Source organism: Lampris incognitus, chromosome 13, assembly GCF_029633865.1.
Source record: "Lampris incognitus isolate fLamInc1 chromosome 13, fLamInc1.hap2, whole genome shotgun sequence".
Lineage (NCBI taxonomy): Eukaryota > Metazoa > Chordata > Actinopteri > Lampriformes > Lampridae > Lampris > Lampris incognitus.
The window spans coordinates 27165345-27187443 of NC_079223.1; the positions used below are offsets into that span (position 1 = coordinate 27165345).

The following is a 22099-nucleotide window of genomic DNA, read 5'->3' on the forward strand; positions in this document are numbered from 1 at the left end:
TATCTAATCTGTATAAAAATTAGGCTATCCAATAACTCATCAATTACGACTCATTCATTTCGCTCCAAGAGACAGCGCATTCTCATTTCTCACTCCAGCACCAACCATGGCACAGAGAGAGAGAGAGCGAGATAGAGAGAGAGAGAGAGCAAGAGCTATGGTCTTTAAATGAAGTTATACGGTATAGGACATTATTTATGTTTTTTTGTTATGTATACATATGTAGATCTTTTAAAAGACACGTTTACATTGAAATAATATCCTTGTACAAGCAGTTATGTCTCGTATTGGTTTGCCCTCTTATGGACATAATGCACAAAATTATATTCAAATGGGTTCAAACCTATGTGGGTTTTTTTTTAGAAGGGATAATCGAACATAATTTTTGGCCACTTTTGACAGCCCTAGTCTCCTTTACTTCATCCTGTGAGTCAAGTGCTGGAGCGTATGCACTGATGACAGTGATGCTTTGGTTATTTACAAGCCCCAGTCGTATTGTCATCAGGCATTCATTGATGCCCAGAGGAAGCTCAGCAAGGTGGCAAATGAGGCTGTTTTTGATTGCAAAGCCAACACCGTGGATCCTCAGCTCATCAGCTGGTTTTCCTTTCCAGAAGAAGGTGTAACCATCCTTCTCCTCTTTCAGCTGCCCTTGGTTGGCCAGTCGGGTTTCAGAGAATGTGTCAGTATCAGTCCGGAATCTCCCCAGCTCTCGGGCGATGATGGCAGTATGCCATTCAGGCCGATTGCTGGATTGATTGTCCATGAGGGTTTGTAAGTTCCAGGTGCCAACATATACGAGTTTCTGACCACATGGTGGTGATCCCTCTGGATGCGGTGGTCCAGAGAGGAGTTTTTAAAAAAAAATTATTTTGATATACTTTATTAATCCCCGTGGGGAAATTCATGCTCTGCATTTAACCCATCCTAGCTGTGTAGCTAGGAGCAGTGCGCAGCTGCTGTGCAGCACCTGTAGACCAACTCCAGTTCGTCTTGCTATGCCTCGGTCAGGGGCACAGACAGGAGTATTAACCCTTACATGCATGTCTTTTTGATGCATGTCTTTTTGATGGTGGGGGAAACCGGAGCACACAGAGAAAACCCACCGCAGACACGGGGAGAGCATGCAAACTCCACACAGAGGATGACCTGGGATGACCTCCAAGGTTGGACAACCCCGAAGTTCGAACCCAGGGCCTTCTTGCTGTGAGGTGACAGTGCTAATCACAGGGCCACCATGCCGCCAAAGGTATGAGGCAGACTATGTTTAGGGCCCCTTTTCTCGCCCCCTCCCCAACTGGGGTGAGCAGTGCAGATCCTAAATGGGGCTGCTCAGTCATGGGTGCAGCAGCTGTGAAGCCCGTCTGCATCAGTCCCAGGGCTTAGTGACTGATCGTACACCTACTGCCTGTGTGCTAGGTTGTGGCTAGGGGCTGCCAGACTTCGCTGTCCTGCCCCTGTCACCTTTTCCTGATTGCCACAGGGCTTTGACCCAGGATGTTTATGGGTTGATTCCTTTGTGGGAGGATGCATACACATGAAAGCTTTTTTACATGGGGAGGCTGATGCGGCTGCAGCCACTACACAGTCCTTGGCAAGGGGTGGCCAGAGTCCAATGGCATGGAGAACCAAGACAATTAGGGACCACCCTCTGGTGCTGCCTTCATCTGCCTTCACTGCCGTTGTGGCCTGGAGACATCTTCCCCCAGTTCCGCCATTGAGGCTTTTGTTGGGTCATGACTCGCCTGCAACCCTCCCTCTTTGACCTATCTGCCTTGGGCGGCCCTACCGGGAGCCAAGCTCTGGAGGGCATAGCTCTTGGGATCAATGGTACACACAAGCTCCTCCACCACGGCAAGGTGGCAGTCCAGGAGAAGGCACAGAGATAGACTCATGAACACACACATTCATGCAAACACACACATAGAATTGAAATTGGTCTTAGTTTTATTGGATTGGTGATATTGATTTTGAGCTCAGTTGACTTTAAACACAGTAAGTAATTTCCATTTAGGACCATAGGACACATGCTTTCAGATTCACACAGTATCTAATAATGAGTAAATTCATTGCATATATAAATGTTGATCCCACACACATCAGAAGAGAATGCACTCTTCCTGTGAAGTTTGAATTTAGACACACCATGATATAAGACTTTAGGGCAGTGTTCAGACTTACAGAACAAAGTGGAGTGAAAGAAAGTGGGCTGTAAACATCGTGTATGATCAAGAGAACGAGAGAAAAAGAACTGCTAACACATTGCCCAGCATATCACATCAGGTATTAGCTCTGCTGCTTCTGTGTATTGCTTGTTGACAAGTTGTGGTGTGGTGTGGTGCATTGTGTGTTTCACAGAGAAAAATACAAGCTGAAGGAGAGGGAGGAGATCTGGCTTAAGATTGAGGAACTGGCCAGACAGAACCCACAGGTAACTTTCTCTCTTCTCCCCCTCCATTTTTTCCTCATCTCCTTTTTCTCTCTTTCTTTTTCCCTCTCTCTTTTTCTGGGAAGGGTATCGTCAGACATTAAGATAAGTCAAGTCAATTTTATTTATATAACCCATTATCACAAATTACGAATTTGCCTCAGTGGGCTTTACAGCAATACAACATCCTGCCCTTAGACCCTCGCATCGGATAAGGAACAACTCCCTAAAAAAAAAAAACATTTAACAGGAAAAAAAATAGGATGAAGATAAGCTGCTTAATGTCATCTATCACTCAGTCAGTAAAGCACGCTTAGTGTAACATATTTTGTACACAGAATTGCAACACAACGTTTTTACACAGAAGCAAAAAGTACCTTGAATAAGAAATATAGATAGAATATACATATACAGTAAAATCCCTCCGAAAGCAAACAGCTCCAAGGTTGTGCGTTTGTATGTGTGTGTGTGTGCACGTGTATGCGTGCGTGCCTGCGTGTTTATGAATGAAAGGCAGTTTTTATTTTAAAATGTTTTGTTACTCTTCAGTGGGATAAATTGTCTTTTAGGACAGCAGGACAATATGGTCACACTGGAACTAATAATTCTCTCCTTTCTGTCTATCTTCTCTCTTCTCCTCCTCCCCCAAACAGAGCACTTGGGATGAACTTTAGTTTTCAGTAAACAGACTGAGAATGTCTGAGGTCTTAAAATATGCATTTTGTGTGTTTGCGTGCGTGTGTGTGTGTGTGTGTGTGTGTGTGTGTGTGTGTGTGTGTGTGTGTGTGGGGTGTTTGTGTCTGAAGTGTGTCTGTGTGTATTTGTCCATGTTTAAATATGTGTGTAAGTTTGTGTGTGTTAGAGGTTTTAAAATTGGACATAAAGATTAATGGGCGGCACGGTGGTGCAGTGGTTAGCGCGGTCGCCTCACAACAAGAAGGTCCTGGGTTCAAGCCCTGGGGGTAGTCCAACCTTGGTGGGTCATCCTGGGTCGTCCTCTGTGTGGAGTTTGCATGTTCTCCCCGTGCCTGCGTGGGTTTCCTCCGGGGGCTCCGGTTTCCTCCCACAATCCAAAGACATGTAAGTCAGGTGAATTGGCCGTAGTAAATTGTCCCTAGGAATGAATGGGTGTGTGTGTGTGTGTGTATGTTTGCCCTGTGATGGCCTGGCGCCCTGTCCAGGGTGTCTTCTCGCCTGCCGCCCAATGACTGCTGGAATAGGCGTCAGCATCCCCCCGACCCTGAGAGCCGGATAAGCAGTTAAGATAATGGATGGATGGACATGAAGATTAATTTGTCTTTCTTAACCTCTTCTCTTCTTTCAGATGACCAAACTCCACCCTCTACGTCCCGGGCTCCACCCACAGGAAGAGGTATGTTTATCCTGCTGGTGTCTAGAAGAGGAACAGGATAAATCAGGAAGTGATCACTCCTCCTGTGGAAACAAATGGTGGTGACACTTTGTCAGGACAGAGAAATGTTCTTTTAGGCTGATGAGAAATGTTCACTTTGATTTGCTTTTTAAGATTTACACAAAAACGCTCGTTTAAAGAAGTAATCAGCCAGCTGTTTATTCATTTTGAACCTGCAGTACAATTGGCCTATTTGTAAGAAGAGAGAGTAAATACAGTGCAAAATAGCTCATACTGATGACCCAGTATTCTGAGATGAAACAATACACCCATTGAAACAGTCAGACCATGGCTGCACTTACCCATGACCATGTTACTGCGGTTTTACATAGAAGTAAGTAATTTATTTTTCAAAGTGTCATGCACCAAAAGGTGCCTAGCCTACATTGGCTTACAATACACAACAAACATAACAAACAAGAGCAATAACATAACGAGAGCAAAGGAACAAATATACCACACCTCCATACATGTCAAACCAACTTTTTGTGCATGCTCAATAATCCAGGTAAAGAAATCACAGTAAGCTGAATCAGTTCATCTGGACATGTTTATTGAGAGAATCAAATTTGCCACACAGAACGTTAACTGGCTACCGCCCCCAATTGTGCACGTCCAGCAATTAATTACCTGCAGCAGTTACTACCCCAATATGCTTAGAGAGAAATTCAATTCAATTCAACCTCAGTCTTCGGTGTGGCCACGTGTAAGCATGGCACATGTAAGCTGTAAGCAGCCCCCCGTGTCCGGTACACTGAAAACAAAAAAAAAAAGAAAACAAGAAAGACAATAAAACAAACAGTATTAAGTGCTCTTTACCTGCGGCGGGGGTTCATGTACCTCTGGCATGTTCTAACCCACCCTACAATTTCTTCCAAACACCTACCTTCTAACACTGGTATGCACAAAGGGTTCATCCAGCAGCCAACACGTTTTCTGCTAGACAGTCTGGAACTCCCTCCCCAAAACAATAAACCAATAATTAACTTCACTAAAACAAACAAATTCTCCCCCACTAACTTCACTGAATAAGGTAATTTACACCTGTCAGCCTCAGCTGACAATTGACTTTCATCCACTGTACTCTTACCAATTTGTTGAAAAAAAAAAGTCACTTTACTAGTTTCTGGATTAATTCCTCAGTCAGACGAGCCCCCATATCTTACATATGCTTGGCTCGAGCATTATTATTATTATTATTAGTGAGGTGGGGCACTGATGTTGGGGAGAAGGCCTGACTCACAGTTGGCCTTCCAATTCATCCAAAAGGTGCTGAATGGGCCTGAACCCCGGGCTCTGTGCAGGTCAGTCAAGTTCTTCCACACCCAACTCAGCAATTAATCTTGGCAAAATCATGTCTTTATGGACCTCGCTTTATCCCAGACCATTAACTCCTCCACCACCAAACTTTACAGTCAGCACTATGCATTCAGGTAGGTAGCATTGTCCTGGCATCTACAAAACCCAGATTGGTCTGTCAGACTGCCAGATAGTGAAACATGATTCATCACTCCAGAGAAACATTCCCACTGCTCCAGAGACTAGTGGCGGTGTGCTTTTACACCAGTGTTCCCAAACTTTTTTCTGAGGGACCCACTTTTTAAAAATAACTACTACTACTACTACTTTAGGCTGCTCCTGTTAGGGGATGCCACAGCGGATCATCCGTTTCCATTTCTTCCTGTCTTCTGCGTCTTCCTCTGTCACAGCAGCCACCTGCATGTCCTCCCTCACCACATCCATAAACCTCCTCTTTGGCCTTCCTCTTTTCCTCTTTCCTGGCAGCTCCGTATTCAGCATCCTTCTCCCAATATACCCAGCATCTCTCCTCCACACATGTCCAAGCCATCCCAATCTTGCCTCTCTTGCTTTGTCTCCAAACTGTCCAACTTGAGCGGTCCTTCTAATATAATCATTCCTAATCCTGTCCTTCTTCGTCACTCCCAGTGAAAATCTTATCATCTTCAACTCTGCCACCTCCAGCTCCACCTCCTGTCTTTTCGTCAGTACCACTGTCTCCAAACCATATAACACAAGCTGGTCTCACAACCATCCTGTAAACCTTCCCTTTAACTCTTGCTGGTACCCTTCTGTCGCAAATCACTCCTGAAACTCTTCTCCGCCCACTCCACCCTCCCTGCACTCTCTTCTTCACCTCTATTCGGCACTCCCCATTACTTTCGACAGTTGACCCCAAGTATTTAAACTCGTATGCCTTCGTCACCTCTACTCCTTGCATCCTGACCATTCCACTGTCCTCCCTCTCATTCACGCATAGGTATTCCGTCTTGCTCCTACTGACTTTCATTCCTCTTCTCTCCAGTGCATACCTCCACCTCTCCAGGCTCTCCTCAACCTGCACCCTACTCTTGCTACAGATCACAATGTCACTTTTTAAAAATAACAAATCATTGAAATCCAATTCACAATAGGCCTGATCTATAAATTGTGAGAAGAGCAAATTTGTGCATAAATGAAGGTTCCTTATCATTTTTACTGCCATTTCCACATCACCTTATATTCTTGAATAGGTAAATCAGCCATTTTGAAGACATACTTTTGATCAATCACAACTTTGTTTCATGCATGCATTGTTGAAAACATATACACGTTAAATACTTTATAAATGAGACCAATGCATTTAGGCAGAGTTAACAGGCTATCTAATTGTTTTTATTGCTTCTCATCAGTAAAACAATATTCACATTTTAAATACTTATAAAGAGACAAAATAAGTGCATTTAGGCAGAGTATTGAGAGTATTGAGGCTCTTGTATTTTCCCATGTTCCAGTAAAACAAACAGTATGTACGCTAGCCCATCATATTATTCAATGTTATAAGTACAATATCAGAACAATACAAACATTCGGTACTATCAAAAACATGCTTCTTGTTGAAATTTTTTTGAAATGCTCATATCTGTTTTCAGAACAAGTAGGCTTGTGTTTAAGGGAGCTATTGTTATCAAACAGTCAATCAATCAATTTGTTAACCACATTAGGTCTATTCCACGTCAAATGTCATTAGGCCCATTATGTGCTATTTACTTTATCCCAAATATTGTCTTTTTAGGCCTAATCCAAATATCCAATTGTGCATATTAATTTTACTTACACCTTGCTAATGTGATAGGTTGGCCTGATTGCTTTTTTAGTATTGCATTCCAGTCCGGTGTACAAGAGTAGAGTGCAACGTGCATATTGGGTGGCAGCGTTCAGTCGGTTTCTGGTGGAAACCGTGAATGTGGTAGAAATAGCAATGTGCTCCCTCATGTGGGTCAAAGGTGTACTACAGGTGTAAATCTTGAATAAAAGACTGGAAGAAATTCTGCAAATTTATTTGGCAGCCCAAATAAAATCTCCTATGATCTACTTGTGGGTCCCCAAACCTGTCTCCGGGAATGACTTCTTTACATCACTCCAGCCAACGCTTGGTATTGTGCATGGTGATCTGAGGCTTGTGTGTGGTGGCTTGGCCATGGAAGCCCATTTCATGACGCTCCAGACGAGCAGTTGTTGTGCTGACGTTGCTTCCAGAGGCAGTTTGGAACTCAGTAGTGGGTGTTGAACTGAAGACCAACGAGTTTTAGCACTTGGCGGCCCTGTTCTGTGGCCTTGTGATGCAATACTAATCATAATATACTCTATTTCACAACACCTTATAAAATACAACACCTTGTCGCCATCTTATAATGTTTTGATTGCAACTATTCCCCAGTCCTCTGTGAATAGTACACATGGCCATTGTTACTCTAGTTAATGGTCACAGCAGTTTGCATGTGAAACCAATCGTTGGTTCCTGTCGTTATGCAACTATGCTGTGTATAAGGGTGGGGATACCTGCAGTGAGTTGAAACTGACGAAGTCACTTGGATGAGTGATGAAACTTTTCTCCTACTAAACATTGTATCCAGATGAACTGATTCACTTCTCTGTGATTTCCTTACCTGAATTATCGAGCATGCATAAAGAAATCTTGAAAATCGCTTCACGGCTAAGCTGTTGTTGCCCCAAGATGTTTCTACTTCACAATGACAGATTTACAGTTGACTGGGGCAGATCTAACAGGGCAGAAATTTGACCAACTGACCTGGCAAGGTGGCATCCTATGACATTTTATGTGCGCGGGTACATGAGGTGAAATGACAAGTGAAGTGCTACTGATTTCTTCCAGAGACACGTTGAAAGTCACTGAGCTCTTCAGTACAATCTATTCTACTGCCAATTGGGTATTTTCGGCTATTTTCCAATGAGAAAATAGCCGAAATAGCTGAACTACACAATTAGAAGGGGTGTCCACATACGTTTGGCTATGTGATGTACCTTTTACAATAAGGTTAGCAGTAACTGTTTTCCTTTCACCAGTTTAGCTTTGTGCCACGGTAACTGTCCACTGTGATTGAGCCAGTCCAAACAGAGCAAGACCAGAGAGAAACTCTGGTAGTTTAGAGTTTAATTAGACTGAAACCACTGATGGGTTATTACCACTGCAAATGACAACATGCTATTGTGTTTTTATAAATGGTTTTGAAAAATATAACTTGAACTTGAAAAGAACCACAGCACAGACAACAGAGATCTGCGGCGTGAATATAACTGGAGATTTGTGTCATTATGCTTTCGTGTGTGTGTGTGTGTGTGTGTGTGTGTGTGTGTGTGTGTGTGTGTGTGTGTGTGTGTGTAGTTCATGGCTTACAGGGAGAGCCGTGCAGCTTTGGTCTCCATGGAAACAGAGACTCCAACAGCGGAAGACATTCAACTGCTCAAAAGGACTGTAGAGAGTGAGGCTATGCAGGTACAGAGCATACATACACACACACACACACACACACACACACACACACACACACACACACACACAGACAAGGTTATAATTAAGCTCACAACCTAGGGGATGCCATTCTATTAGTCTTTTTCTGTCTGTTGTTTTTTCTGCTGTTTGTGTGCCTGTCCATCCATCCGTCTGTCTGTATCAGTGTGTGATTGACTTGTCTTTAAGTCTGTCTTGTCTCTATCGGTATCTTTTTGCCGATCAGTCTGTCTTTGTCTATTCGTCTGTCTTGCTGTCTGTCTGTCATCTGTTCTGGTGAACTGCTGTTTTGAAACTAAGTGTTATAAGAGAGAAGGATGTAGGCAAAAGGGGTCGAGCAGGGGGCCTGTGATTTCCTTCAGGTGGGCCCACACCAGTCTTGAAGGATTTCATGACCACAGACGTTATGGCAACCGGCCTGTAGTCATTTAATCCTGTGATATGGGGTTTCTTGGGGACCGGTATGATTGTGTAGCTCTTGAAGCAGCAGGGGACTTCACACAGCTCCAGTGATCTGTTGAAGATCAGTGTGAAAATGGGGGCCAGCTGGTCTGCGCAGACTTTAAAGAGATACTTTTATAGGGTCCATGGTGGTGTGTAGCGGTCTAAGCACCGGCTTTGTGTTGATGCAGTTGCCCACTGGGGACTGGAGTTCGCGCCTCGGTCTCATCAGATCTGACTATGGCCGGATTCGATGAAGCAGCAATAATTGGCAATGCTGTCTTCAGGAGGGGGCGGAGTCGGCTTGTGTTTTTCACACGAATGCATCTGTGTGTGTGTTGGAAAAAGCAGTGGTTCGGCTTGGATTCGCCTTGTCACGGAAGTGGCGAGGCATTTCCTCCGAGACTGCCGGCTGGAGAGATGCAGTTGGCGAACGCATACAGCACGAGCGTGGGTGTTTGAACTAAAATAGGGATCGATTGGCCACTAGATTGTGAAAAAAAGGGAAAAATCAGAAATAAATTTAAAAAAAAAGAGATACTTTCATGCTGTTTCTGAGCACATTTTTAACACAGGTGGTTTGAATTACAACCAAAAGGTAGGTGTGGTTTTATGATTTCATAGCTATTGGCTACTGAAATTCAGGGTGGTTGTGTGGCTGTGGCTGGGTAGGCTAAACACTGGGGCTAAACCGCTTGCCGTAGAAAAATCAGAAATTCACTGGTGACAGCCCCCTTCCTGCTCTGTCGTCATTTTACAAAAGAAAAAAAAAGAAAAAAGAAAGCGACGAGACCCGACAGCAGCTTTGAGGTTGAGGATGTGGAAGTGGAAGATGATTCCTCTTTCTCAGTGAAAGTTGACTATTCGCCTCATGAATATGTTGCTCAGCCAATACAGCGTTTAGAGCGTCCTGCTACGGACACGCCCTCTTTGCTAATGGTAATTTGTGACAAGGCAAGTTACCACATTTTCACCAACTGGAAATCAGTTACTCGGCTGCCGATATCTCTCGTCTGGCCATAATGTGATTTTAGGGCTACCATTTGTCTCCTCGATCACATCCACACTCCTTACGTCGATTAACAACAGGAAAAGTCAGATTTTGATGCAAGTATCTCTTTAAGACAGAAGGGTGACACATCATCTGGGCCCGGTGCCTTCCTGGTCTTCTGTCTCTGGAAGAGCTGGCGCACGTCCTCAATACAGATCCTGAGTGTGGGTAGGGCTTTAGTGGGGAGGGGGGAGTGGCTGGCAGGGAGTGTAGTTGGTTGTGTATTGTGGCTGGAGAGGGTGAGGGGTGTGAAAGTTTGCTTTTCAAACCTGTAGTAAAACCTATTTAGGTCATCAGCCAATTGATGGTTCCCTGCAGTGTGGGGGATGGCCTCCTGCAGTTGGTAATGTCTTTCAAACCACTCCAACCTGATGGGGTCATTTTTTTCAACTTTTAAGAGTAGCACCTTTTTGCCACTCTGATCTCCTTTGTGAATGTATTTCTGATTTTGTTATACCGGATCCTATCTCCACTCCTGTAGGTTCCTCTTTGGCCTGACAAAGCTGCCTGAGTTTTGCTGTGAACCAAAGCTTATTATTGTTAAAGGTACAGAAGGTTTTGGTAGGCACACACATGTCCTCACAAAAGCTGATGTAAGACATCACCATGTCAGTAAGTTATAAGTCAGTAAATATGAAATGTATAGTACTAGAATGTTATAATCATGTCCTGAGCAAACCAAGAAACAGACAAAATTCTGAGCAGCAGACGTAACGAGGAAGGAGATGGCGTAACCAGTGGCGTCCCATTTCCTAGGTAAAGATTTCAAACCTTACCCCTTGTAGCTCCATTCTGAAGGGCCACTACCCAATAGAGGGCACTCCAAAACTAGGGGTAGGACCAGGTGGGGGGAACAGGGATTGAGCCTATAGTAAGGCTACATCTACACTACACCTACACTACATCCACACTACATGTATACTATGGCCAAATCCCAACGCCCCCCCCCCCCCCCCGGCCCTACCACTTGGACTTACCCCTCCATTTTGCATGTGGCCTTGTAGGGTAGGGTGTCCCGTTTCTTTTTGGGATTGAGGGGTGGTGGTCATCTAGCCCTCCAAAAATGGTGCTCCAAACGGAGCGTTTTCAGATGCAGACTCCAAATGGATTGGTAAAGGAAAATTCCCAGAATACTTTGCGAACAGTGGCAGTGTAACATGGAACAATGCTACAGGTATGGGGTAGGAAGCCCATAAATGTGCATATCTTAACAAATAATCGCGCAAAATTTTAAAATCCTTTGGAATATCTTAGTTTCATGTAGATGCAAAGGAATATGTAATTAGATCTTTATAATTTTACAATGTTACAATTTCATTTAGCAGACGCTTTTTCAGGTAGGCGGGAGCCATTTTAGTTGCAGTTTTGTAAGTGAGCATCAAGGTTTTGAATTTGATGCAACTGGGAGCCAGTGGAGGGATATGAACAGCGGAGTGACCCTGATAATGGCCTAAATCCAAATCAAAACTCAAAACAAGTTTCAAATCACTTACCAACCGACTGCAATTTCCTATGTTCAAGATCAGAGCTTGTGTATCTTATCTTAATATCTTAGTTTAATGTAGATGCAAAGGAATATGTAATTGGATCTTTATAACAAGCTTTTCAGAAAAATCGTTATTCACGATATCAGTCGAACTTCTTGTAAAAGATGATTTGTGAGCGACAGTACAGTTATTCCCATGTCCCATATATGAAGCTTGAAAAATGTTCCTGCTCATCTGATATCAGAACAGGGCAGAAATTTCTGTGGGCAGGAGGACTACATTTAAATAGCTAATGTGTAAACATACTTCCTTGTTCTTATCAATAGATTAATCTGCCTTTTTTTGTCTGGTAAATTTGGTCAGATTTTTCACTATAATGATTGATAATGGTAGCAAGCAACAGGCTTTAATAGTATTATAATGTTATAGGGACTCCTGAGCAAACCAGGCAACTAATAAAATTGCGAACAGCAGATGTATCAGTGATGATGACGTAATGAGTGGTGTCCCATTTCCTAGTTAAAGATTTCAAACACTACCACTTGTAGTTCTGCTCTAAAGGGCAACCACCAAGGCCCAATCTTGGCCCTTGGCCCTACACTCTGTTTTGCGCGTGGCTGCGTATGGTGGGGTGTCCTGTTTCTTTTGGAGTTCAAGGGGTTGTGGTCATCTAGCCCTCCAAAGGGAGTGTTTTCAGATGCATATTCCAAATGGAGTGGTAGAAAAAAAATCCCAGAATGCTTTTCGAACCGAGGCAGTGTAACATGGAACATGGCTACCGGTGAGGTGAAAGAAGCCCATAAATTGTATATCTTCACAAATAATCATGCATAATTTTAAAAACCGTTGGAATATCTTAGTTTAATATAGATGCAAAGGAATATGTACTTGGATCATTATACAAAGCATTTTAGAAAGGTTAAATATAGTTGTGAAGACCTCAGCCAGCTGGTCGGCACATTCCCGGAGGACCCGACCTGGTATGCCGTCTGGTCCAGCAGCCTTCCGTGTGTTCACTCTGCGCAGTGATTCTCTGACCTCTGTGATCGATAGAGTGAGCACCTGGTTTTCTGGGTGGCTGGGGATTTTTGTGGCTGGGTCAGTATTGTCCTTGTCGAAGCGGACATAGAAATGATTTAGCTTGTCTGGCAGGGAGGCATCATGGACAGTGGGACCGCTATTGGAGCTTTTGTAGTCTGTGATAGACTGAATGCCTTGCCACATTTGCTGGGGATCGGAGTTATTGTGAAAGTGGTCCTCTATTCGTAGGGAATATTTATGTTTGGCTGTTCTGATGCCCTTTTTGAGTTTGGATCTGGCTGCGCTGTATTCCTCGCAGTTACCTGACTTGAACGCTGCATCCTGGACTTTCAGCAGCTGCCGGACCTCACTGGTCATCCAGGGTTTCTGGTTTGGAAAGGTGCAGATTGATTTTTTTGTTGTGACACTCTCAGTGTAAAAGTTAATGTAGGCTAGTATGGCAGACGTCTGTTCATTAATGTCTATATGGGAGCCATGGGTAGCTGAATGTGCAAAAATACTCCAGTCTGTGTTGTCAAAACAGTCCTGGAGTTCAGAGACTGCTCCTTCTGGCCAGACAGTGATTGTTTTTACTGCTGGCTTGACCCGTTTTATTAAGGGTTTGTAGGCTGAGACCAAGAACAGGCAGAGGTGGTCAGAATGCCCCAGGTGGGGACAGGGAGTAGCTTTGTATGAGTCCTTAATGTTTGTATAGAGATGGTCCAGGGTGTTTTGTCCCCTAGTGGGGCAGGAGACATGCTGATGGAATTTGGGCAATACAGCCCTGAGTTTAGCCTGATTAAAATCACCACCTATGATAAAGACATTGTCCGGGTGTTTGGTCTGTTGTCTGCTGATGGCACATTGTAGCTGCTTAAGTGCTACATTAGCATTAGCATGTGGGGGGATGTATACAGCGGCGATGGTAATGGCCGTTAGCTCCCTGAGCAGGTAAGAAGGCCTGCACTGATCATAAGGAGCTCGAGATCAGCAGAGCAATGCCTTTCAACAATCTTTATATTGTTGCACCAAGAGTTATTGACATAATTACTCAAACCTCCTCCGCGGATCTTGCCGGAGTTCGTTGTCCTGTCGGCACGGAAGGCTGTGCGGCCTCCTAGCTCGACTGCCGAGTCGGCTATGTTGCTGTTGAGCCAAGTCTCTGTAAACATCAGCAGACAGCAGTTCTGCAGCCTTTTCTGAGAGGACAGCCTGAGTCTTATCTCGTCCATGAAGATGCTGGGGAGGGAAACTTTGAAGGGAGCGCTACTTAGCTTAGCATGTAGCCCGCCTCGTTTCCCCCTCTTTTGTTTACGTTGCCAACGGGGGCAGCGTTTCCACTGCGAGACCGGTGAGCGGGTAATATCGATGGGGAAATTGTCCGTGATGGTGGAGGGAAGTGAGTAATCCATTCTGAAGTTCCTGACGGCTGTAGAAGAGCGCATGACCTACACTTGTAGATAAATTTAAAACTAAGATATAAATAACAAAGAAAACACAACACTGAACAGGGAGCCGCATTAGCCGCTGTGTCAAGCGTGCCGCCATTTTCATCCACACTACATGTACACTACATCCACACTACACCTACACTACATCTACACTTCATCCACATTACATCTACTCTAAATTTACACTACACCATTGGTTCTCAACTGGTCTGGTCTTGGGACCCACATTTTCCCATGGTTATTAAGTCGCGACCCACTTTTATAGAATTCACAGCAAGCAAAAGTGGGCTTGTAAACACACATACACAATGTCATCATTTTTTTTTTAACAAACAACAAATATTTTCATCCCTGCATTCAGAGCACATTACACTAGCAATAGCAAACTGATCCTGTTTAATAAACTGATGAGTATGAGCATCACAACTGCATGCTGCTGATCCCGGTGAATATAAATGAAATGAACATCATAACTGTATAACTGTTTTTACACACTATAACACAGTGTATCCAAAAAAACATCAGTGAGGATTCAGGACTCCAGAAGTAGCTTTTCTTTAGCTTTACTTGTCTTTGGCAGCTTCAACAAACAAAATGAGAGAGAAAACAGACACACCCATCTTCTTCTTCTTTATATAGACTACTTGGACAGGTAGAACACCTGGAGCCTAGAGCTCCCTTTAGGTAAGTGTAACCCCTTTTTCACTGGCGGGCAACACCAAGCACATTTAAACAAGACAAAAGCCTAATGCTACCAGTTACTAAAGTGTTACAATACAAATCAATAGCGCAACCGGATCCTGAGTTCTCAGCGGTGGGATGGTGAGCTGGCTGAACCTCCTGTGTACTAGTAGGCTAGTGCCACTAATGATAATATTAGTGATAATTGATAATAGAAATAATTAACCAAGATAATAATACATTTAGTAGCGCGGTGCCTCCACTGTGAAAATACTACACTTAGCTAAGGCTAGTGAATGGTGTATCTTCCCAGAATTAAACAAACATGTGGTTAATGCAGATCTTATAAACCTGCTGTGTACTGAAGTACTGTACAAGCTTATTACCAGCACTCTAAAAGTAAATGAGCTGCCAATACACCCGAAATATAATTAATAATAATAGGATTTATTTGATAATACTGAGAGAGAGAAAGAGAGAGAGGGAGAGAGAGAGCGTGTAGTATTGTTGATTAAATAAACTACTACTACTACTACTACTTTCGGCTGCTCCTGTTAGGGGTCGCCACAGCGGATCATCCGTTTCCATTTCTTCCTGTCTTCTGCATCTTCCTCTGTCACACCAGCCACCTGCATGTCTTCCCTCACCACATCCATAAACCTCCTCTTTGGCCTTCCTCTTCTCCTCTTCCCTGGCAGCTCCATATTCAGCATCCTTCTCCCAATATACCCAGCATCTCTTCTCCACACATGTCCAAACCATCTCAATCTTGTCTCTCTTGCTTTGTCTCCAAACCGTCCAACCTGAGCGGTCCCTCTAATATAATCATTCCTAATCCTGTCCTTCTTCGTTACTCCCAGTGAAAATCTTAGCATCTTCAACTCTGCCACCTCCAGCTCCGCCTCCCGTCTTTTCGTCAGTGTCACTGTCTCAAAACCATATAACATAGCTGGTCTCACAACCATCTTGTAAACTTTCCCTTTAACTCTTGCTGGTACCCTTCTGTCGCAAATCACTCCTGACACTCTTCTCCACCCACTCCACCCTGCCTGCACTCTCTTTTTCACCTCTCTACTGCACTCCCCGTTACTTTGGACAGTTGACCCCAAGTATTTAAACTCAAATGCCTTTGTCACCTCCACTCCTTGCATCCTGACCATTCCACTGTCCTCTCTCTCATTCACGCATAGGTATTCTGTCTTGCTCCTACTGACTTTCATTCCTCTTCTCTCCAGTGCATACCTCCACCTCTCCAGGCTCTCCTCAACCTGCACCCTACTCTCGCTACAGATCACAATGTCATCCGCGAACATCATCATCCATGGAGACTCCTGCCTGATCTTGTCCGTCAACCTGTCCATCACCATTGCAAACAAGAAAGGGCTCAGAGCCGATCCTTGATGTAACCCGACCTCCACCTTGAACCCATCTGTCATTCCAACCGCACACCTCACCATTGTCACACTTCCCTCATACGTATCCTGCACCACTCCTACATACTTCTCTGCAACTCCTGACTTCCTCATACAATACCACACCTCCTCTCTCGGCACTCTGTCATAAGCTTTCTCTAAATCTACAAAGACACAATTCAACTCTTTCTGGCCTTCTCTATACTTCTCAAACAACATTCTCAAAGCGAACTTCACATCTGTGGTGCTCTTTCGTGGCATGAAACCATACTGCTGCTCGCTGATCATCACCTCTCCTCTTAACCTAGCTTCTATTACTCTTTCCCAAATCTTCATGCTGTGGCTGGTCAACTTTATACCTCTGTAGTTGTTACAGTTCTGCACATCGCCCTTGTTCTTGAAAATTGGTACCAGTATGCTTCTTCTCCACTCCTCAGGCATCCTCTCACTTTCCAGGATTGTGTTAAACAATCTAGTTAAAAACTCCACTGCCATCTCTCCTAAACATCTCCATGCCTCCACAGGTATGTCATCAGGACCAACTGCCTTTCCACTCTTCATCCTCTTCATAGCTGCCCTCACTTCCTCCTTTTTAATCCACTGAACTTCCTGATTCACTATCCCTACATCATCCAACCTTCTCTCTCTCTCATTTTCTTCCTTCATCAGCCCCTCAAAGTATTCCTTCCACCTTCTTAGCACACTCTCCTCGCTTGTCAGCACATTTCCATCTCTATCCTTGATCGCCCTAACTTGCTGCACATCCTTTGCAGCTTGGTCCCTCTGTCTAGCCAATCGGTACAAGTCCTTTTCTCCTTCCTTAGTGTCTAACCTGTCATACAACTCACCATACGCCTTTTCCTTTGCCTTTGCCACCTCTCTCTTTGCTTTATGCTGCATCTCCTTGTACTCCTGTCTACTTTCTTCATCTCTCTTACTATCCCACTTCTTCTTTGCCAACCTTTTCCTCTGTATAATTTGCTGTACTTCCTCATTCCACCACCAAGTCTCCTTGTCTTCCTTCCTCTGTCCTGATGACACACCAAGTACCTTCCTAGCTGTCGCCCTCACTATTTCTGCAGTGGTTGTCCAGCCATCTGGCAACTCTTCACTACCACCCAGTGCCTGTCCCAACTCCTGCCTGAACTCCACACAACAGTCTTCCTTCTTCAACTTCCACCATTTGATCTTCGGCTGTGTCTTCACTCGCTTCCTCTTCTTGGTCTCCAAAGTCATCCTACAGACCACCATCCGATGCTGCCTAGCTACGTTCTCCCCTGTCACCACCTTGCAGTCTCCAATCCCTTTTAGATGGTGCCTTCTACATAAGATATAGTCCACCTGTGTGCATTTTCCTCCACTCTTGTACGTCACCCTGTGTTCTTCCCTCTTCTTGAAATATGTATTCACCACAGCCATTTCCATCCTTTTCGCAAAATCGACCACCATCTGTCCTCCCACATTTCTCTTCTTGACTCCATACCTTCCCATCACCTCCTCATCACCTCTGTTCCCTTCACCAGCATGTCCATTGAAGTCCGCTCCAATCACCACTCTCTCCTCCTTGGGTACCCTCTCCACCATGTCGTCCAACTCACTCCAGAATTCTTCTTTTTCATCCATCTCACACCCAACTTGCGGGGCATATGCGCTGATAACATTCAGCAATAAACCTTCAATTTCCAGCTTCATACTCATCACTCTGTCTGACACTCTCTTCACCTCCAGCATGCTCTTGACATGCTCTTCCTTCAGAATTACCCCTACCCCATTACTCCTCCCATTCACACCATGGTAGAAGAGTTTGAACCCACCTCCGATACTCCTGGCCTTACTCCCCTTCCACCTGGTCTCTTGCACACACAGTATGCCTACCTTTCTTCTTTCCATCATGTCAGCCAGCTCTCTCCCTTTACCAGTCATAGTGCCAACATTCAAAGTTCCAACTCTCACCTCCACATGCCTACCCTTCCTCCTCTCTAGCTGCCTCTGGACATGCTTTCCCCCTCTCCTTCTCCTTCGCCCAACAGTAGCATAGTTTCCACCGACACCCTGCTGGTTAACAGTACCGGTGGCGGTCGTTGGTAACCCGGGCCTCGACCGATCCGGTATGTAAGTCTTATTTATGATCCACATATTTGATTTGGCAAAGATTTTACGCCGGATGCCCTTCCTGACGCAACCCTCCCCATTTGTCCGGGCTTGGGACCGGCACTAAGGATGCACTGGCTTGTGCATCCTCAGTGGCTGGGTTTGTTGATTAAATAAACATTAATTTAAATTACACAGGGTGTGACAACCGGTCACAATAAACAGAAAGAAAGTATCAAAAGAACACAAAAATACCCAGCGCTTTCCATTGGGCCCCTTGGTGCACATTAAAGCAGTTCTCGTAGTGGAGGGCAAGGCAGCCACCGCTACGATGCCCAGGCGACGAGATAAAAGTGTGTGTGTGTGTGTGTGTCAGTATAAATGAAATTTTCGGGTTACTCACAACCCATCGCTCTCTCGACCGGGAGGCAGTGTGCAGTCCAGAGGATGGAAGGCGTAGTGCTAGCCTAGCAGCAGGCAGGTGTCGGCTTCCCGGTAGCAGCCTCCACCCGCAAGATGGCCACAGGTTGCAATGTTCAGACAACCCTGGTGAAGATAGTGGTCCTCCAGTGGGCCCAGCGCCGGAGAGCAGATGAAGCCTCTTTGAACAGCAGACAGGTCCCAGGAGTGTAGCAGAGCAGCTCCCCTAGTTAGATCACCGTCCAGCACAGCCCGATGACTTCTGGCTAGCCTCCACAACTCTAGTTGGCTAACACCCTAGCACTGGATGCTAAATCCACTTAGCTAGCTAGCGGCGACACTGGCTATGGGGCAGAAACAAAATAATCGGACTAAAACAAACCCCACCAGCACGCATACAACTGCGGGCCAATCGCAACACTCCTGTCCTCGAATGCGGGCCTAGTACACGGCTGTGTATAAAGTCTCCGCGAAACGGATACTGAGATGGAGCAGTAGAGAAAAATGGACGTCTCTCCTCGGAGTCTTGCTGGGAATCCCCAAACTCCTCCCTTTCCGTGAGGAGATCGACCGTTGCAAACCTCGCGATTTCGGGGGCATAACAACTCCACACCACATCATTGGCTAATAACAAAATTCAAATAAAAATACAAAGAACAAATACATTCCATTGGTCCACATGTTTAGAAACCACACGAACATAGGAAATATCCAAGACACAAAGCATGCTGGTAAATGAAGTACCACAACGTATGTACAATAGATTTTAGAGGTCCTTACATAAGTAATAGTATAAAGTCTCAGGATAGTACATCCCCCCTTCTCAGGTTTGCAGCCAACACTTAACATCTTGACCCCAAAGGTTAGGGCCTATAGTAGTCAGGTTGGCGTCTCTCTCTGGTAGAGCGCCTCAGGGGTGGTGTTTCCTGTAATACAGGTGGGGACTCACTCTTGAGCTTAGGTGGACCACTCTCAGTCATCTATAGGGGTTGTTGGAGAGTCACTGACCTCGGGGGACTGCACTTGTTCTGGTTCCACAGGATGGGATGGGAAGCCCACATCGTTTGGTGTAAATCTCGCCGAGCTCCCGCCTCCTGATCTGAACAGCGTGTCTCCTTAGAATTCGTCAGTTCCCAGTGAGAACTCTGTATAACAGTGGACCTGTGCAGCTCTCAGTGGTTGCAGGCATCCATTTGGGGATCGTAGCCATAGTTTTTGATAAAAACTTGATCATCAGTTGCAAAACTTCTGAGCTTAGTATTTGTGTCATGATTCACTTTTTGTGTCCACTGTTTCTTTTTTATCTTGGATTTTAAGTCCGGGAGCAACAGGTCAAAGGCAGACCTAGGCCTCCAGGACATCAGCGTCTCTGCTGGGGACAAGCCTGTGGTAGAGTGAGAGGTGATTCTGTAAATAAACAGGAATCTGGACACTTGTTTCCAAGCTCTCCCTTCCTCACTGCATCTTACTCATCCCCTCTTTGAAGGTCTGAACCGCTCGTTCAGTCAATCCATTGGATGAAGGATGAAAAGGGCTAACGTCACATGTCTAATTCCATTTTTACTCATGAAATCAGCGAAGTCAGTGCTTGTAAAGTAAGTAGCATTATCACTCACCAACATCTGGGGTTAGACCGTGGACACTGAAACTTTGTCTGAGTTTTTCAGTGGTTCCATGACTGGTTGCTGTATTTACTGGATATACCTCCAATCATTTAGAATGGGAATCGGCCAACTCGAGAAACATCTTGCCTGAGAATGGACCTGCATGATCCCCATGAAGTCGAGTCCATGGCTTCTCTGACCATTCCTAGGGATGCGGTGGTGCTGTAGGAGGAGACTTGCTATTTTGTTGACAGACATTACACTGGTTTACTTCCCTCTCTACCTCCTGATCCATCTGTGGCCACCAAAAATATGACCTTGCTAGGCCCTTCATCCTAGACATTCCTGGATGGGCCTGATGCAGCAACTTTAGCATCCTCTTTCTTCCTTGTTGGGGAATAACTACTCAAGCCCCCCACAGACTACATCCATCATGAACACTTAGCTCTAAGCGCCGTGTAAATAAGGCATGAATTTAGGCTCTACTGTAGAAGGCAACCCTTTTAGTAGATACTCATGCACATGTGACAGCATCACTTCTTTTGATGTCCAATATTTCACTTGTTCTATAGTTACTGGTGCATCATTCATTAAATCCAGCATCAGAACTTGATCATCCTCTCCTTCTGCAGGGCGGGACTCAGGCAAGGGGAGCCTACTGAGGGCATCTGCATTGGCATGCTGCTTTCCGGGCCTGTATACATTGCTATACTCATAAGCTTGGAGCCATACAGCCCAACGCTGTACACGTGGTGAGACCATCTAAGGTACAGGTTTAGTCTCACCGAACAACGAGATAATAATAATAGATTACATTTATATAGCGCTTGTAATCAGTTACTATGGTTAAGTTCCTGCCATAGATATATTTGTGGAACCTCTTTATTCCAAATATCACAGCCAAACCTTCCTTGTCCAGCTGTGAATACTTCCTCTTCTCTGCAGGTGACAAAGTTCGAGATACAAAACTAATTGGTTTTTCTGTTCCATCTTCCATTTTGTGGGACAGTACGGCTCCTATGCCATATGGTGAGACATCGCAGGATAATATTAGAGCCTTATCTCCAGAGTAGTACACTAAAACATCTGCTGACTTAAATAAGTCTTTAAACTTCCTGAAGGCTTTGTCTTGACGGTCACTCCATCTCCAGACTACATCCTTCCTCAACAGGTAATGTAAGGGGGCCCACAATGTGGAGAGGTTAGGAAGGAAGCGAACAAGCCTAAGTAAGCCTTAAGCTCTGTCACATTAGTTGGGGCTGGAGTATCAACAAGAGCTTTTACCTTGGCTTTCACAGTGTGCAATCCCTTAGCATCTAAATGGTGGCAGCATTCCAGTTGTTGCCATCTCACCTGCATGTGTCTCCCCCCCTTCATCAAATCTTTTTTCCTGCTGGAGTCTCCAAGAATCAAGCAATCAATCACTCAATCAGTGCACATTGGTGAGGTTGCTGATTATCTCCAGATTATCCTTGTCGCCAACACAACATAGTGTATCCAAGGACTCCAGAAGTAGCCTTTCTTTAGCTTTACTTGTCTTTGGCAGCTTCAACAAACAAATTGAGAGAGAGAACAGACACACCCATCTTCTTCTTCTTTATATAGACTACCTGGACAGGTAAAACACCTGTAGCCTAGCGCTCCCTCTAGGTAAGTAATATTATAAAGTCTCAGGATGGTACACACACATACACTGCAGCACGGTGGTGCAGTGGTTAGTGCTGTCGCCTCACAGTGAGAAGGTCCTGGGTTCGAACCCCAGGGTTGTTCAACCTTGGGGTCATCCTCTGTG

General features: G+C 44.8%; 1 protein-coding gene across 4 annotated transcripts in view; it reads left to right on the plus strand.

Annotated features, from left to right (window-relative positions):
* Nucleotides 1-22099, plus strand: part of ppp2r5d (protein phosphatase 2, regulatory subunit B', delta) — a 76374-nt gene that overhangs the window by 46489 nt on the left and 7786 nt on the right. Inside the window, exons 14-16 of one of the 4 annotated variants that reach the window (XM_056291368.1) lie at nucleotides 2359-2431; nucleotides 3753-3800; nucleotides 8524-8634. In XM_056291368.1, coding sequence (XP_056147343.1) covers nucleotides 2359-2431; nucleotides 3753-3800; nucleotides 8524-8634 — 232 coding nt within the window. Of the gene's footprint in view, nucleotides 1-2358; nucleotides 2432-3752; nucleotides 3801-8523; nucleotides 8635-10274; nucleotides 10284-22099 lie in introns of all 4 variants that reach the window. The other 3 variants (XM_056291370.1, XM_056291369.1, XM_056291371.1) reach the window with 3 other exon arrangements.